Here is a 19,540-nt window from a genome sequence, read left to right as displayed (position 1 = left end):
TAATTAACCAATGGAACAACCTGCCTCCAAAAGCAGTGAATGCTCCAACACTGGAAGTTTTAAAGAAGAAACTGGACAGCAATTTGTCCAAAATGGTATAGGGTTTCCTGCCTGAGCAGGGGGTTGGACTAGATGACTTCCAAGGTCCCTTCCAACTTTATCATTATTATTATAAATAATAAATACACTTCTGCAAAAAAGGGCTTTAAGGTACTTCAAAAGAGGAGACTACAAAGCCTCTCTTGAAGAAATCAGTCCTGCAATTCAAAAATGCTTTTCCCACTATGGACGAAACACAAATATTCTTCTGTCTGCTTCCAGAGAAAGATGCCTATTATAGGATGCTCTGATGCCAATGTAGGAGCATGTAAAAGAAAGAGCATAAACTTGTTAAATAAGATATGTAATCAAGTAGCTGCTGATAAAGAAACAGATACTTACCACAACATCCAAAACAGAAATCTAAAGTATTTTCTACATTTATTATATGTAGAATACATAATAATATATGTAGAATACATAATAATAACAACAAATCTGCCAAAGCCAAATCATATGAAAATAAACTCCTGCCATCACTTGATGAGAAAAAAAAACTATATATCAGTAGAAGATGAACAATGGTTTCAGCTGGTGAGAGGAAAGGAAGGAAGGAAGGAAGGAAGGAAGGAAGGAAGGAAGGAAGGAAGGAAGGAAGGAAGGAAGGAAGGAAGGAAGGAAGGAAATCTTCTGAATGGACAAGTATCCATTTGTTTAACAGAAGTCACAAGCTTACATCTGCCCTACTAGACAAGTATTGCACATAAATGGTGGAACAGAAATGCCATGAATGAAATGAACACATGCCAGAGAGAGGAATCAGAAAGACAGGAGAGAAGCATAAATGTATGTAGTTAAACTGAGTCCTGCAATAACCTGCTCACTGTGACATGACTGGGTACAGTGCCAAAAGTCTGGGGCAGGTGTGGAGAGTCTGCTTGTAAAGCAGCAATTGTTGGTTTTACTGGAAGCAGGCAATGAAAGAACAATAAATTTAGTCAAGAAGCATAAAAACTAAATAGGGATTAAAACAAAAAAAACAAAAAATGGTTGATTGAGAATCTGCACATGTCAAGGCTATTTTAATTCATAAATATTCAGTAGTTTCAGCTTTGCAACCAAATTAACATTCCGTGTTTTTCACAGATCATGGAAGAGAAATCGTGAGAGTCTTGCCAATGAGGGAAGTCACCAGAAATTTCAAAATGACTAATATTCATCTGTATTAATATATGGTTTACTCTGTCAGAGTTGGAGCCTTATGAATGTAGCTTTCTCAGGTGCAGGTTTCTCTTTCATAGAATAGTTTCCCACCATTGCATTCCTCTCTATAAAACCAGATTGAGTGATCTGTGTGGGAGTAGATGGGAACAGAATAGATGACTCTATTTTTATATTTCCATTCATGAACATGAAATTATAATTTATAATCCCCACTGGAAATCAGAAGAAGAAAATTAATTCATCTTGGTTTTCCAGCTCAGCACTCCTTCCTTATTTTTTTGCCTTTTAAAATATCCCTTAAATTACATGTACAAGTATATCAGTCTCACTCATCTTTCTTGGTTATATAAATACTTGATGCATGCTTTTTCCAAAGATTTTTTTAAAAAAAATAAGAATTCAAACAAATTAAATTCTCAACATGACAAATTAACCCTTCATCCACTAAAACAATCTTGAAATACAAAGCTGGTAATATAAGAAAATATCCAAAATTCCAAAGTTCAGCTTAAAAAATACGTTTGTCCACACTTTGACAGGTTGCACGTTTATTGTGTAAAAGTACATTGATGAATCTAAAGACACAAATTCAGTAAATGAAGTTTACTGCCTATAAGACTGTCAAGATATTTAAATTTATAACCGGAACAGTGAGGGTTGTGTATAGAGTTAGAACACACAGTTATAGCTGATTGCTTGGAGAGATGGCTCCTTGCATGAGGCAATCTAAGCTGTGATTGGTTGCTTTGAGTAAAAAGGGGGAGTATCCTTGATTCCCGCCTTTTTGCCCTGTGTGTCCTGTATGCTCTCTGTTGATTTACCTGACGATGTTGCTGCTGTGCTGATTTACCTGACTATGCTCCTGATTTGCCTCTCTTATTTACTGTAAATATATTTATTTATATAAAACTACAAGTTCTTGTCAGTATCTCTGAGTCCATTTGGATACTGGTTGCACAATTCCCTGACAAAGAGATTCCTCCTTTTTCTGTTTTGACTGTTCTTTATAATTAATCTTGCATTATTTTCTTCTTTCTTTTACCATATAGATGGTTTAAAGTAAAGCATTCTAATTTATATTTTTGGGGACCGATGCAAAAATAAAACACAGATCAGAATTCTGGAATACTCAAATACTACGTCCAAAAATGGATAAACCAGTTAATAAAAATTTGCAAATTAGAAAAAGTTGTATATGAAGTACATTTTAATTTTTATGAATCATATGGATATTATCAATATAGATTTAGCCCAACCCAGACTTAAATTCAATAAATGCTAGCCTGACAAAACTAGAAATACGGACGTGTCTGTCCCTACTACTAGCCTTCTATGGGCACTGTACTGAAGGAGGAGGCCAATTATTTGCTTGTTTGAACATTTATTTCACATATCTTCCTTAATGTGTTGAATTGGGACTGAAAAGACAAGTTACACTTATGAACATTTTCTGTTTCTCAGCCCAAGGACTGACTGCTATAGTGAAAAACACAGTAAGGCATGTTAAATATGCCAGCATGTGTTCCTAGAAGAAAGACCAGCTGTAGATACATTGAATAAGGAGAAATGTTGATATATTCTTTGTGTAAACTTCATGCATTCCTATATACCTTAAGAAAATTCACCATTCATCTCAACAAATTGAGTTGGTTTCAACATCATTTGGATAAATGAGGTTGTTTAAATCTTTCAGACATTTAAGATGAATTGCAAACCATTTTACGCATTCTGTTGTAATTCCTGGAAATCATTCAAGCAGTAAGTCAATACACAAAATCAGAAGAAAACATAACGTATTTATAAAAAAAACCTATGAGATGAAGACATGGCTATTTTATAGTACATCCCACTGATGCATGCAAATTAAGATTGTTCCCAAAGTTGAGGAGTGTGCACACTCCAAAAATAATGTTAAAATAATGGAAATACCTGACAATTGCAGAATTTGGTTTGGCTATTTAATTAGTGCTTGTGTTTAAATGCTGTTGTCCTTCAATAATTAAATGAAACACAGATGGAACACAGATAAAAGATAAAATCTCCATATGGACTTCTGCCACTGAAGAAATTAACTGAGGAGAACAACATAATGAGGCTTAAAGCAGAAACATTCTGGAAATACACCACCAAAGTACACTTACATCAATGAGGTCTGACAGGTCATGGATATAATACTTGAATACAGATGCATTGGTGGCTTCCAGAGCCAACAGATATTCATTTCTTGCCTTAATAGCCTTCAGTTTATTTTCTGTGTATTTTGCTTGGCGCTGAAAAATATACAAATGGATTTTTATTATAAAATAATTAAAATGAAGAAAGCAGTCACCTTGAAAGAAGGAAAAAATATTCTGCAAAATCAAGAAATTATTTCACTTTCTTTTTAACCCAGACTAAGAAATCTTGACACTTTTAGGCAAAACAAATGCATCATCGTATAACAACGATTCAAGGAACTGTTGAGTCCTGAAGAGACAGGAAGGTGATCTAATCCATAGATGGCCAAAAAGTGGTTCACAGGAACACATATCCAATATGTGCAACCTAGAAGTATGTTTGCAACCTGAAGATCCCTGCAGAATTTTATTTGGCGCTGATATGGACACACAGGACTGACATCAGCAGAAGGCACTAAAGAGCCAAGTGTGAACAAAGGTCTGATACCCAAATTCTCCAAATTATAGGGACTGATCATGTATCACTAGAACTTAATATACCGTCTGCACTAGGCAGCTGGAAGCCTAGGCCCACACACATATTTACATTCCTCTGCCCAGAAGAATAGGAAACAGGCCTTCCTGACCTAACCCAATCAATATGTGAATACTGTATATATGGAACATGAATAATTTAAACCTTCAACATAAAGTTAAAACTAATTCAATATTTATTGATTGATTTCTTTATTTGAAAAAATCCAAAATGGGTAACATTTAAAAATATTTTACAATAAATTAGAATAATTAGAATTAAGCTCTATGGCTCTAATTATTTATTAAAAACTGAAATCCTAAATACAATGCAGTATAATCCTGAACCAGATGGGAAGGCACAGCAGCACCTGTCTACCCAAATATTTGATGAAGAGGTCTTAAACTGTCACCAAAGGTTTACGATGGTAACTGTCAACAGCATCTGAAGCAAAAGGAAATTCCACAGCTGAGACTGTGGAATCAAGAATCTCATTCACAACTCACTGCATAGCAAATAGCCAGTGGATGCAATAACCCAGTATGTGACCTCCAGTAAATCTTCCTATAAGGACAAATTACATGTAGTCTTTGAGTTATTGGGACCAGGACTGCTATTGTTAAGCAATGAGGTCGTAACGTGTGAAGTCATGTGACCACATCATTTAGTGATGATGATCCGGGCAGTCCCAGTTGCTGTCATAATCTCAAGATGTGTGGGTCATTAAGCAGGCAGGAAATAACAGGAGCCACAGGTAATGAGAGCAACAGTGCCACACAGGGGCGGGGAAGATCCACCCTGTACAAGCTGCATGCAAGTTGAAGAAGGGAGTGCTTCAGTGTGGCACAAGAGCAGGAAGGCTGGAAAAGGAGGGCACAGAGTGCATGTGAGAATAGAGAAGGAGAATGCTGGTGGCTGAAAATGTAGGGAAGTCCAGGTGAATGCTGATGGGGGCATGCTTGCAAGAGCAGGTCTGGGAAAGGAAGACGCTGGTGTGTGTGTGTGTGTGTGTGTGTGTGTGTGTGAGAGAGAGAGAGAGAGAGAGAGAGAGAAAGAGGCAGAGAGAGAGACACACAGAGAGAGACACACACAGAGAGAGAGACAGAGAGAGACAGAGAGAGAGAGAGACAGAGAGAAGGGGGAAGGAGGACACTGGTGGGTGGGTGGGTGCATGCAAGTGCAGGGGGGAAGGGACGTAGTGTGTGCAAATGAGCAAAGAGGGAGGAAGGGTGTGGTGTGTGCATACAAGGAAAGGGGGGGGGGGTAGGACACCAGAGTGCATGCAAGCAAAAAAAGGCAGGGATGGGGGAGACTTACCCAAGCAATTTGTGACCTTCCCTGCAGGTTTCCCCATTGACTTTGCTCTTGGTAAGTCAACAGGGAAGGTTGCAAATGGCAATGAAGTGACCATGGAACACTGGAATTGGTCATATAGTAAGTGTAAGTTGGTTTTCAAGTGTTCGAGTGTTGTTCATGTAACTGTAGGGGTGCTACAAAGGCTGGAACTAAGGACCAGTTGTAAGTTCCTTTGTTCAGTGTCATTCTATCTTTGAAAACCAATGGTCAGTCACTGAATGAATGGTCATAACTCGAGGACTATCTGTATACTGTATTGAGGAACAAAAGAGGGGAAAAATCCATTGGCTGTGCTTATTTACTTTACTTGTTTCATGCACAATCCTATGAAAAGTGTGCTTGTATTTCTGTATCTCAGTACAATGAACATTTCCAATTAAGATTATTACTTCTTAAAACAACACATCCAAGGTAGTCTTCTGCAAATATTAAGCCTTTTCCCCATCTTTTTAAATAGTCTCTCTGCCTATGGCACTATGTTACATTACCTCTGCAAGTTAAAAGATTTAAATATCAAATTGCTAACTGTTTGATACATAGTATCTTTATGTACCATGCAAATTAGTTTCAATTTGAACACATTTACATAGTTGACTAGGGATAAGAAGAAATGGATCGGTGCCAAAACGACCTCCTTGCACTTTTGATTCCTGTACCTCCTCATTCCATCTCATGAATACTCATACCTAAATATAGTTTCTAGACCTCAGGATAATCCCTGAGCCATTAGGTCAGTATTTCTGCTATTTCCCCATTAAATAGCTCTTCTCCCTTAACGCCCTGCCCTGATAGATATTCTATTGTGTATTAGATTCGCAGCAAACATTCAGCAGCTGCACTTGGTAAAGAGAGCTTTGCAATTACCTAGCAGTTAACCCTGTTGTGCACTCACCTTCTCTTTCATTTTCTCAATCTTTTTGACTGAGCTCCGTCGGACATGCTTTTCTTCAAACTTGACACTGGAGGCTGAATCAGGGGAGCGCGGAGTTTGCTTTTCCTCCTGCTTCACAGACTTACCAATCTGTTTTTCTTCTTGCTTTTCTGCCTCTTTCAGCTTGCTTTGGGCACTGATGCTGTCAGCATTGTACATATGGTAGGTCTTCATTACCTGCAAAGGCAATTCTCACTTATAAACCATCTTACTTTTTTTTAAAAAAAATCCCACTTGGAAACACCTGAACATTAATCAACCAATGCCTTCAGAGTAAACTTAAAATTCAAATAGAAAAATACCTATAACTATTCTACGCACCTACTATACAGGCAGTCCCTAACTTATGGTGGCAACCGGGACCAGAATTTCCACTGCTAAATGATGCAGACGTAAAGCGTGACCACATTGCTTAGCAACAGAAATCCCTGCAGTCCCAATTGCCATGCTTAATCAAATCCCATTGTTGTTAGGCAAGGCAACCTCTTGCCAGTTCCCACAATCAAGTCAGTGGGGAAGCTGGCAGGACATTGTAAGTCCCAGGTGACTTACAAGCAGGCTGGCAGGCAGGTTAAATGGCTACTGCAGGGTGGGGGAAGGCACGAGGGGGTACACAAAGGTGTGAGGAAAGTGTGGCAAGGCTTGGGAAAAGTGGAAAGGAGGTGTGGCACGACTCATGGAGAGTGTGCAAGAGTACGAGGGAGGCATAGCAAGGGTTAAGGTGGGTCCATGAGGATGCAATGAAGATGCAAGGGGTGAAAAAGGGAGCAAGGAAGGTGTGGTTAGGGTCAGGAAAGGTATAATAATAATAATAATAATAATTTAATTTGTACCCCGCCCTTCTCCTCACCGGACTCAGGGCGGCTAACAGCCTTGTAAAACCACAATACAATAAATATCCATTAAAACCAAATTAAAAGAAAATATTTGAAGCGGCCAATCGTTAAAATTAACCTTTAAAATACCCTTAAAAACCCCACTAAAATTCCCTAGGCCANATCCGGGATCACCCGGATCTCTGGGGGTAGTTCGTTCCAGAGGGTGGGAGCTCCCACCGAGAAGGCCCTCCCCCTGGGGGTCGCCAGCCGGCACTGTCTGGCTGACGGCACCCTGAGGAGACCCACTCTGTGGGAGCGTACCGGCCGATGGGAGGCAACCTGCGGCAGAAGGCGGTCTCGGAGATATCCAGGTCCGATGTAAGAAGTGCAGCAAGGGTCAGTGAAGGTGCGCAAGGGAGGAACGGTGAAGCTCAGGAGGGGGCACAATTAGTTGGTGCAGTATGAGCAGAGAGGGGCTAAGGGAGGGTATATGGATGGGGAAGACTTATCCCAGTGAATCTGATCATGGGGTGCTGCAACTGGTCTTAAGTGCAAACTGGTTGCTAAGCACCAGATCATGGTCATGTGATCATGGGGGTTATGGGATGGCCTGAACTCTCAAAGATCAGTCATAACCAATACTCGTTCAGCACCATTGTAACTTTGAATGGTTGCTGAAAGAATGGTCATAAGAATTACCTATAGAACTCAAAAGGATCAGCAAAGGTATGGAACATTTTACAACTCTCATGTGATTCTGATGGCTAAACCAGGGCCTCCACTACTTTATCCTAACTCTGCTTGTCAAGGTTTGCTGGGATTTTTCTTTTTTCTTATTAACATATAATTTTTATTAAAGAAAAGTTTTAAAGAAAAATAACAATACCAATTTTGAAAAAAAAACCTGAAGTAATAAGTGAAAAAGTGCAAAGAAATAGAGAAGAAAAGGAAAGAAAATAAAAGTTATAAAGAAGCAGCTTTTGATACTGGAAACAGAAGTACATTTATATTTTACCCTCTCTTTCTAAGGTTACAGTATAATCTTCTTTTCATAATCTACCTTTTTAAATCATCAAACCCATAAATCACAAATCCATTTTTTCATTTTTTAGCAAAAAGTCCATAAGGGGTTTCTAGTCACTAATAAATATGGGTTTTGTTCTTTCTCTAGTCAGACAAGTCAACTTTACATCTTTGCTAATTGCATCATCTTCAGCAGCTGTTCCTCCATTGTGGTTATTTCAGATTCTTCCCATTTTTGTGCATGAAATAATCTTCCAGCAATTATAACATATAAAATAGCTTTCCATAATACTTTTCTAACTGTTTATCCATTAGTTATAAAAAGAAAATTTCTGCTTTCAAATGAATATTAATCTTTACAATTCTTTATTTTTAACTCTATTTGAACCCCAAATTTTTTTGCCATAATAAAATGACACTTCATGTTTTCCGCATTTCCAACATAAATTGAAAATACCGTTATACATTCTAAATATTTTTTCTGGAGCCTGTACCTCTTTATAAAATTCTCTTTTAAAGTATAACATAATGTAAATTTCAGTCCCTTCAGCCATGTATTTCCTACTGTTCCATCAATACATTATGTCCAAATTTCTTAGGAACGTTTCTGATATTTGTTTGAATATCGGTAGATGTGGGTCATTATGCATAGTGCAAATCTCTATTGTAGTCCATACAACAAAGCTCCAATGAGCTGCATGAAGTGAAACACCCTATTAGCACATGGCTATAAAAGGCCAGATGAAAATAGGAAAGAGAGATGAACAGGTAAGAAAGAAGTACAAGAATAATTCTATTTCCAACTGGAATGTGACAATATGGGGATAAGGACAAGGAGAAAAAGGTCATTAAATAGTATTCCTTTGTTTCCCCCAGGAAGTTGATATCTTTACTTTAAAAAGCAATTACTAGAAGAGAGACCACTTTTTAACTGACCCGCATGGCAGTCCATGCCCTATCAGTGCTAATCCTGCTCAGCAATACAAAAGGCAACATAGACAGCAGAGGCTGACTCTGCTAACAATCAGCCTTTCTTTTTGTTTCTCTACAGTCCCTCCATTGTTTTGGATCAATACTGACTTTTCCCTTTCTCACTGGCGTTTGTTACAAATAAGTGAGCTCTAATAGTTGAACCACATATTTTGATTCCTGTCCTTCTTTGCATTTTGGCCCTCCTGATAACCTTTTGAACTTGGCAAAGATCAAATATCAAAAGTTTAAGAATTTATCTCATTAGGTTAATTAACACACCATCTAGACAGGTTTAAAACAAGATAGATAGATAGATAGATAGATAGATAGATAGACAGACAGACAGACAGACAGACAGACAGACAGACAGACAGACAGGATGACAGAGATTTATTTACTGAAAATCAGTTACATCCTCTCTTTCCCACAGATTCTGATCAAGGTAGCTTACATAATAAAATTTAAAAACTGACTTGAAAAGATGGTATGCACTCTTCCAATTACATCATAGACCTTCATGAAATATTAATAATAACTGCTTTGTAAATGTGTGCTCAAACAGAGAAGAGATCTATGTTCCAATTTTAAAATCCTGCTGCAAGCCAATTCTGGCCTCAAATCGTTCCAGTTTGCAAGCACCAAGCCCCTGAGTCTTCTTTCACCTCAATTTGAACTTGACCGTAATTTTTGTTAGGTGGAATATATGCTCTCATTTCGTTACTCCTTCTGGAGCAATTAAATCATCACTCCTTAGTTACAGGAAAAAGTAACAGTTAAAAATGCTAACCCACTCAGTATTAAAGGAAGCATAATTTATCTATATGGTAACTCTGAATTATTATCAATGAACAGAATTAAAGGTGACATTTGGAATTGCCTTAAACAGGAAGAAGTATTCTTTCCATGTACCCCTATTCCCATTACTTCTAGTGAAAGACATCTGGCACAAGGCATCAAAATCATGTAAGTCCCAGTTTTAATGGTTTCATATATTTAAGGATGTGTCAACATGGTCGATCCATATCTTTCTGCCAAGACTGACATCAAGGTCCAGGGTCAAAGCAATTACATAAGGATTCAGTGCGGGAGTCAAAGTATTATGAATACCACACGCTATTCCCATCAAGGGATTATATTAAGATGCTAGTTGAGCATCTATTTTGTCAGTCCTGCCTTGTCTTTCTCCCCCTCTCTCTTTTAATTAGAACTCTCACACCTTCCTATAGGAATGAGCAAAGGAGTTTGTCTTGAGTAGCCAAACTGAATAAAAAAAAATAAAACTCATAATTTTTTTTTAAAAAAACCCACTCTTGATTATCCTATACTTAACACTGTTTAGAAAACAGGAACTTGATCAATTGCCTCCTTAACAGAAAAACTTGCCTCTGACCATGACACAGCCCTGCCTATTTTGCAATACTATACCACTTCAGACTTTGTCCTCGAAAAGTTGCTCAGGTCTGATGTAAAACCAGGATTCATGGAGGAACTTCACTTTGTTGGTATTTTAAGAAAATAACTGCTAAGAATTTGTACACAGATTTGGAGATACTGGACGTAAGACCTTCTCAGTATGACACTCAGATAGAAGGATTATCTGAAGGAGACTCTTCAAAAATGTTAAACAAGAATGCACAAAAATGATACCAACAATTTGGAATGGACTACTTCCTTCTATTTTTTCTTCTTCTGTTCAGTCATTGTCTGATTTTCAGAGACTGCCTGGACAAGTCCTTTTTTGGCAAGTTTTTCATAAGTGGCTTGCCACTGTCTCCTTTCTAGGGCTGACAAAAAGTGACTGGCCCAAGATCACTCAGTTGGTTTTGTGACTAAACAGTTTCCTGGTTTCAAGCCTATTGCCTTAACAACTACACTAAATTGACTTTACTTCCCTATATATTATTTGCCTATAGAAAAGTGCCATAGGCATTTAGGGGATTCAGTCCTTTTGATTTGCTACATGGAAAAAACCAAGAGGAGTCCTGGGTCAAATGAACTTCCAGGACCAAAGATTCTGATTATGTTCTCTCTCACACACACAAAAGGGCAAAAAAAAATCAGTGGCATATTTCAGGAATAACTGCACAATAAGACTGATATCATATAAGGCTCTCAAGAGGTGGAAGAAAAAGTGTTGCTTTTTGTTGCCTGCTCAAGAATGCAAGTTTAAGCTAGGTGGCAAAGCTCACTTATGATGATCAAAAATGGAGTACATAAGTCACAAAGTAGACTTGGAAATGGAAAAACCATCTAGTCGTAAAATTTTAAGAAAGTACGTTGCTTCATTAGGAATATACTGTATAGATTAAAAGATCTAGCAAAACAAATTGATAGCTATTTGCCAGATGCACAGAAAGTATGAAGAGACACATATCTTATCTTTGTAACAAAAAGCAAACTTAGAACCACTGTTAGAATATGTCAAGTAAGTATTTACAATCAACCCAGGCGCTGATACATTAGTACAACACAAAAATGCTACCAGAGATGCAAACACAATAAAGCAGAAACATCTATTCTAGAACAGGGGTCCCCAAACCCCAGTTCGTGGACTGGGACTGGTCCGCAACATGCCAGAAACCAGGCCACGCAAACAAGAGAAGCCCCATCCACGAGATGCAGGGAGCATGTGAAACCACGCTACCTCCAATTCGTGGAAAAACCTCTCTCCACGGAACCGGTCCCTGGTGTCCAAAAGGTTGGGGACCACTGTTCTAGAGAGTTAGAGATACACTGAAGAAAGAAATGCAAAACATGCTAGAATTAAGTTTTGTTGAACTTTCATACTATGAATTCAGTGAATATAGTTATAGTGATTTCTCCTAAGTCAAATAGAAAAGTAAATTTTTGTGCAGACCTAAGATATTTTAACCAAGTTTGATTGGTACTTTATAATAAGAAAAAATGACCAACTAGAACAGTTAAGTAAGGCAAAATACTTATCTACTTTAGTCTAAAGTAAGGATTATTAGCAAATGCATTTCTTGGAAATCTTCAAAGAGAAACCAAGCTTTATCATAGTTCAAGGACTGTCCCAATTTTTTAAGAATGTTTTTCATCTGAAATGGAGCACCAATGACCTGACTCATGGGCAAAAATTTTTCCAGACTGGGGAAAAAGTATCTGAAATAAATCTGAACAACATTATTATTTCAACAGTTTCTGGGAAGAATACACACAACATTTAAATGATGTTATTTCCACTCTTGAGGTAGCAGGCATAAACATCAATGCAGTGGAATGTTACCAAGGATTTTCTGAATTAGATTATATCTTTGGTGTCAGAAAGAAGTTAAGCCAGAAGCGAAGAAGATGCAGATTATTTAATAGATGCAGCCTTCAACTACCAAGAAAAACTAAGATCATTACTGCCCTCGCAGTCTTAATCAACAAGAGGTTGCCTAACAAAGCTTAATGGACTCCTGAGTGTAAAGAAACTTCTTAAGAATTAAAAACTACTTTGTATAATCTTCCCATATATAAGAATAACAGATTTCAGTCTTTTTTCTGCTTTGAATATAGATGTCTTTGATGTATAATTGAGAGTGATAACGCAAAACTCTGAAAGAGGAAACATGTAATTCTTTATATTTCTGAAAAACTTTTATCAATAAAAAAATCAACTGAAGACTGGGAATCTGAATGGGAGAAAATCTACTCAATACAAATGGCCTTCAATGGAATTGAAGGGATGACAATCCAAGATGTTACAACATAGACAAAAGCCAACTGCTAACTTGACTGAGAGAAAATTGACACAGAACTCTGTAATCTCTTCCTTAACTCTTAATTTAGAAAATAGGTAGACTTAGAAATAGAGCAGGACACACATAAATCAAATTCACATCATGATCCTAAAATATGCAGGCTTAGATTTGTTTTTTGCTCTCTTCAATACAGGAAAAAAATATTCCTTGGCTGTTTAAAATTGCTAATCAAACAAGGTTTGACAATCATGGAGGAATGCAGTACAATTAGTTTGCTTGCCAACTAAGGCTAAAAAAACAAACAAAACTGCTTATGCAACATAGTTTAATATGCTTCTTAATTAGGGGGGGGAAGCTATCTGTTCAATGTGTCATCCCCAACTCCTAAAAATCCAGAAAATAGTCTTTGTCCTTGAAAAGTTGCTCAGATCTGATTTAGGACATGCTTGTGTGGATGGGTGAATCTCATTTTGCTTTTCTGGCAGATTAAAAGTGATAGTCAGAAATCCTTGCTCATCTCCTATAAATAAGCCAGAGATTCATTGGTAGAATGAGATATACATTCTGCCTATTCCATGTTTTCTTGTTGTCATCCACAAGGATGAGCAATGTAGATCTTACTGAACCTTAATTCCCAACACAAATCAGCATAATCATTGCTAATTGATGCTGTGAGGTATAATCTAGCAATAGACTGCTGACTTAGAGAAACTGCTTAAGAAAGAAACTGATGGAACTCAAGATAAATTAGTAAAAGCAAATTAATGTAGTTTCTACATTAATTGCAGAATATGAATTCTAGGAATTCTATTCATAGAAATATGAATTCTATGCTAGGATATTTAATTTGCTGTTAAAATTTAAATAGATAAATAAGGATACTGCAAATGTTACTGCCTTCCAGAAGGTGGTTAATACTCAGCCCTTCTTGCAGGCACAACACAAAAATGAGAGTTGAGCCCAGCACATGTAGTTTTGCAATAGGAATGCAACAGCAATTTGATTGTGTGAAATGAATGAATGGTCATTAAGCAAGGACTACCTGTATGTTGCTGATCAGAGTTATGCTGCGTAAGGTAGGTGAGCATACATAGCTAATCAATCAATAAAGAAAGAATTATCCAGATTAATAAATCTGTGCCATACCTTCTTCATTGTTTCAACTCGTTTTGGAATTAATCTTCCTATTCTCAAAAGGCACCAACTAAGTAAAGCTTTCTATTTGGTCAAGGGTTATTATTCTTTCACAGTACAAATCTAGATTTCTTTTTAAAGATCATTTGTAATAAAATGTGTGGATGACTTTATGGGAAGAGGTGGAGAGATGCTGCCTAGGAAACAATCAGGCAAGAGAGGCATAAGCCCCAGGGGCTTAGTGGTCAGAGAAAGAAACTTAGGAAGGACCTGCCCTAATGGATCAAGCAATTAAAGGTGATAGTGGGAAGTTTGTACTTTCAGACTTGTAAGACTGATGTCAGTCTTCCCAGGTAAACCAGACAGGAAACATGAACTAATAGTGAATTAATTCTACTTTATTATAATGCTATATTAACAGAAAGTACAAATTACCATTATTTTCAATAACTTGCATAGCTTTTCCCCAAAAGTTCATTAGTATTACTCATTCTCATGTAAAAGTATCTCACAGTCAAAATTGCCAGGTAATATGTATGTATCTATGTACATTCATAAAGGGAAAAACAAATCAATACTTAAAATTCCTAGCAGTCACACTACATTGGACCCTAGAAATTATATTCCTTCAATTAATTTGTTACAAACCAGTATAAAATCCTACCAATAGGAATTCTCTAGTCCAGGGGTGTCAAACTGCCGGCCTGCGGGCCGGATGCATCATGGTGAAACCGTGCCCACCCCATTGCTGGCAATGGAAAAAAAGTTGTGATATGTCGCGACACATCACGTGATGTTGCGAGTTTGACACCCCTGCTCTAGTGGCTTTATTAGGGTTAACTATTCCTTTTTTCTAAAAAGCAAGGTTAAAAGGCACAAACAAGGCACACCCTCTATTCATTTTTAGAGCACTTCTAGAATCTCACCATACCAGCAGTATGTTCAAAATGTTGAACATCTGCAGCTGGAATTCAGTTTAATAATAATAATAAAAAACACCATATAAAGGTTTTAGGCTTTGCAGCTGCCAAAAGGCAGTTCCCAACATTTGCCTATAATAAGATATAACCTTTATCCCTGTGTGATTTGCTGATTCATATAAATTAGACAAAATTGCAAAATCAGCCTGTATCTAGACCATCATGATTACTAGTTCTACTTCATGGCAGGGTCTCATTGCTTTCGCCTCAAGAGTTTCTGTGAAACATCTTTTCATGTGGCAACTGGGTGTGGAGAAAAGTATTTGCCAATGCAATCACCCTAGCTGACCAAACAAAATCCAGAAACTGTCTGCTGTTTGGGGAAATGCCTCAAAGAAAACATTCGAAGAGCCTAAATTTCAAAATAGAAGTAATTTGCTCTAAGTTGCGAAGTTTAACAAACCTGAAACAGGTTTAATAAATAGTAAACATTTCCAATTCAAGCATGAAAGAAGAGATGCCCAGAATTTTTATGAGCACATGCCTCCTTTTGTGCCAGTCAGATTCTAAAAAGCCAAATTAAAAAAAAAGTTATACAAGCATCTAATGCAAATAATTATTGCATGTGTATTGCAGGGCAAAAGCTTGTGCTTCATGCATTCCTACATTTGTGATGAAAGAAACCATTGTGTTTGGTCCATTTGCAGCCAAAACTGACCTCAAAGCTGATACTATCTTTCAACGAAGAGCCCAATGATTTAACTAAACACTCACCAATGTTCACTCAATGTAGAAAGTAATCCCACACCAGCAGCAAAGGCAACAGGGATGAAACCAGAGAATTAAAATGAAACAATAGAAGAAAATACTTTCTGGTGCTTTATTGCCATTTTTGTAACACACAGAGGAAAGTCAAACTTTTTAATATGTTGCTACTTTCTATAAAGGGGGGGGGGCAAATGGATTTACCGTGTAGAGCTCATTCAGGACTTTCATCAGGTCTTCTTGGAGTTGCTGTCCAACTTCTTTACTCTGCAATGCAAAAGGAACAACAGAAAGTTAGCTGGAAAAAAGATATGGTGGCTGCATGCATGTTACAACGTTCACAAATTAATTGCTGAGGGTGAAGTGTTTGTTCTCCGAGCTTGAGGGTTGGTTTCTGAACGTTTCATTATCAGGCTAGGTAACATCTTCAGCAGAGTCTCCTGAACTCAGCTGAAGATGTTATCTAGCCTGGTAACGAAACGTTTGGAAACCAACACACAAGCTCGGAGAATGAGCCTTCATCCTCATCCGACACCCGAGCCACTATTTTCAAATTGGCAGAGACATTTAGCTCCTATTATGCCCAAATTGAAGAAACATTTTTAATAAAGTGAAATGGGCTGTGTCCAAAACCAGCCAAATATCGGTACTGTTTTGGCAAAGGAAAGCAATCTTTTCTACAGAAAACTAGTTCTACTGTTTCTTGAATGTTGAACCATGGCAATTGAATTTTATCAGGCAGCAAGAAATGAGTTTGTGGAACCGAATAGTGTGCATCTAGAGAATGCAGTGATCTTCACAGCTATCAACTAAACTGAAACAACCTTATGTGCTCCCAAAATATCCGTGGTGCCTCTGTAATTCTAGGTATATTTTAGCACAAGGCAGTCCCTGTAAGTCATAGCTTTACAGCATAAATGGGAGCCCCCAAGGAACATATTTAAACCTGCTTCTATCAGTCATACAGTAAGTAAGAACAAGCATATTACAACACATTCCCATGTCTTCTAGAGTTCTCCACTCCACTTATTAGAGCTAAAAGTGCAAGCAGTTATATTACTTGATTTGGCCAGAAGAGATTGCCCAGATGGGTGACATTTATATGCTGAGAACAAACAGTTCAGTGTCTATTATTTGATAAACTTTTGCTCTATAGGTATTCATTATCAAAAAATCTAACTTTGAAGGAAACACATATGTATGTGGTATTATAATACAAGGTTAATTCCAAACGCAAAGTTTTCGCTATGTTTTGCAATAAAGCCAGTTTATCAGCCCAACTAAGTAAAATAAAAAGTTTTATAAGATAAATGTTCTGGTTACTCCATGGAGATACCCAACAGGCATTAGAATTCCATTGCCTTCTTCCAGAATGGTTTTCTATTTCACAATCTAGCTTATTCTTTTGAAATGTCTTAGTATATTCCCACCTGTGTGAGATCAGATAGGTAATTTAGGTGCTGTCATCATTTGGGCATCCATTCAAGCATCAAATTATGAATCAGTGTACATCAACACTTCATTTTGCAATAAAAGGGGATTACTTAATGAGGTGAAATCATACTATTTAAGCCAAAATGTGTCTGGTTCTGCAGTCCTGGCTCTGGATGATACCAGAAAAAAAAAAGGTTTCAGTTAAACATGGGTGGAATTCACAATATGAAATCATTCCAGCAGTTAAAAATTTGGGCATGGTTTATATGTACTGTATGGATGCAGAGTTCTTGAACGAGAGTAGCCAGTATTGGAATCTGAAATCTATACTTTAAAAGGATACTTAGATTAGGGAAGGTTGTTTAGGTTAATGTAAGCATGCAGCCCTGGGGTTCCCTAGTGTTATCCAGATTTGTTCCACCTGTTAGCAGTAACTCTATAAAGGACAAAAGGCATTTCATTCAAGGTTATAGGACTGACAAGGAACAAAATTAAATGTTTCTCCTGTTTTTGCTTTACATGAGAGAGAAAAACAGCTTGTGATAAATTACATTTTTTTCTGTGGCTCGATTAATACTCAGAGAGACATTTTTAATTCTAAACTCTTCTGATTATGTCCATTAGAACCTGGAGAGGAAGTATTGCTTTTTTACAATCCTTGCTGAATGTACATTGTGCAGTTTACAAGACCTGGTACTTTGCCTTATTTTAGACTACAGTTTCATTGCCAAGATTCAACACAAAAGAAACCCCACCCAGTGTACTTCATATTCATACACAGTCAACTCTCAGCATGCCTTCCAAGACTCAGATGTGTCATTGTCTTCACTTCACAATACTGTCATCTATTTTTATCAGCAAACAATCATAATACAGTTATACTTGTACAAATACACAACATTCCATAGTTAGGAGAGCCTGGACTTCTGAACTACCATGTTAAACCCAAGGCATCATGACTCATGCATTTGTTTGCTTTAGTAAGAATTATTAATATAATAAACTAATCAAATAAAATTCTTCCCAATATGGACTTTACATGGAAGTTTTACATGGACTATAAAACAGACTAAAATATATTTTAAGAACAATTTTTCAGCTTAATCAGGTATTATACTTGCTTTAATTGGTCATATAATACACACTCAGAACTGCTAAATAAAAGAATATCTTTATCCAATTTTTATAGCAGCAGCAATACATTCAGAATCAACATTACTAAAATCTATTCAGAACTTTCCTTCTACATAAAAAGCTAAAACCATGGACCGAGGCACGATAACTTCTGAAGCCTACACATTAAGCATGGAGATGTTTATTTATGAAATGTATAAACTGCTTTAACCCAAGGGATTCTAAACTGTGAATAAGAGGAACAGCATTGCAGACAGTGCAGAATAGTACACTAAAGCACAATATAAATTCTAATAATAATATTATTTAGACCTAGTGAAGAATAGAAAAAAGAGACATGACTAGTATCATTAAAAAGTAGCAGGCAAATCAGATTACAAGACCCAGCAGTGGCTAAGAACAGGGAAGCTGAAGAAACAGAGGACTAATTCTGGCTGCACAAGGCCAAGCATTAAAAACAAATGTGCACAAAGACAGCATTGAGAAGACAGCAACGGACAACAAATGCCGCCTCTGCAAATAAGCTGAAGAAACAGTGGACCACCTAGTTAGCTGCTGCAAGATCAGTTAGTTGCTGCAAGATTACACAGACTGGCTACAAACAGAAGGCATGACAAAGTAATAACAATGGTGCATTGGAAGAGCTATAAGAAATGCCATTTGCCTGCAAGCAAGAATGGTGGGACAACAAAATAAAGTAATAGAAAATGAAGAAGCTAAAGTAGGACTGGGACTTTAGAATTCAAACAGACAAGCACCTGCTACATAATACAGTACTCCAGACTTAATGATAAGAAAGACAGAAAAGTCTAGACAGTGAATGTGGCACTACCTGGAGATAGCAGAATAGAAGAGAAATAACTAGGGGGGAGGGATCACAAAAATACAAAGACCTGCAAATAGAAGTAGAATGACTGTGGCAAAAGAAAGCAAAGACAGTAGCAATAGTAATAGGTGCCTTGAGTGTCATCCCAAAACATCTGGAATAGCACTTGAACATTACTGGCATTGACATAATCATCACAAGTCAATCGCAAAAGGCAGGTTTATTTGGACCATCATACATCCCTGGATAATACATCCAACAACATTTGTCTATCCCAGGTTCTTGGGAAGGACTTGTTAGGTTGCTAATAATGTCAAATCCATCTAAACATCTGATTAACAAAGCAACAAACCATAATGCTAATTGCATCTGGAATCATTAGGCCTACAACAACCAGATCTTATAAACAGACTGGAATTATATATTGTATTTCCATTGTAGTTACTGTTTCCATAATCTGTTCTTTGTGGAAGAAAAAATACAAATAAACTTTAGGTTCATATCTTCTCTTTTCATATGAATTCTAATACTCTGATTTTAGCTGTCTTTGATTTATTTGCAGCTGT

The 19,540-nt window shown here is 37.2% G+C and overlaps 1 protein-coding gene across 2 annotated transcripts in view; it reads right to left on the bottom strand.

Moving 5' to 3' along the window:
• SRGAP2 (SLIT-ROBO Rho GTPase activating protein 2) overlaps window positions 1-19,540 on the bottom strand; it is a 99,181-nt gene that overhangs the window by 55,587 nt on the left and 24,054 nt on the right. For both annotated transcript variants that reach the window (XM_015814477.2, XM_015814478.2), the window contains exons 2-4: window positions 15,785-15,847; window positions 6,203-6,418; window positions 3,405-3,533 (exon numbers count right to left, since the gene is read on the bottom strand). In XM_015814477.2, the coding sequence (XP_015669963.2) occupies window positions 3,405-3,533; window positions 6,203-6,418; window positions 15,785-15,811 (372 nt within the window). In that variant the 5' untranslated portion in view covers window positions 15,812-15,847. The remainder of the gene's footprint in view (window positions 1-3,404; window positions 3,534-6,202; window positions 6,419-15,784; window positions 15,848-19,540) is intronic.

This window comes from Protobothrops mucrosquamatus, unplaced genomic scaffold (assembly GCF_001527695.2).
Source record: "Protobothrops mucrosquamatus isolate PMUCROS unplaced genomic scaffold, P.Mucros_1.0 scaffold256, whole genome shotgun sequence".
NCBI classification, from domain to species: domain Eukaryota; kingdom Metazoa; phylum Chordata; class Lepidosauria; order Squamata; family Viperidae; genus Protobothrops; species Protobothrops mucrosquamatus.
This window is presented reverse-complemented; position numbering and strand designations above follow the sequence as displayed.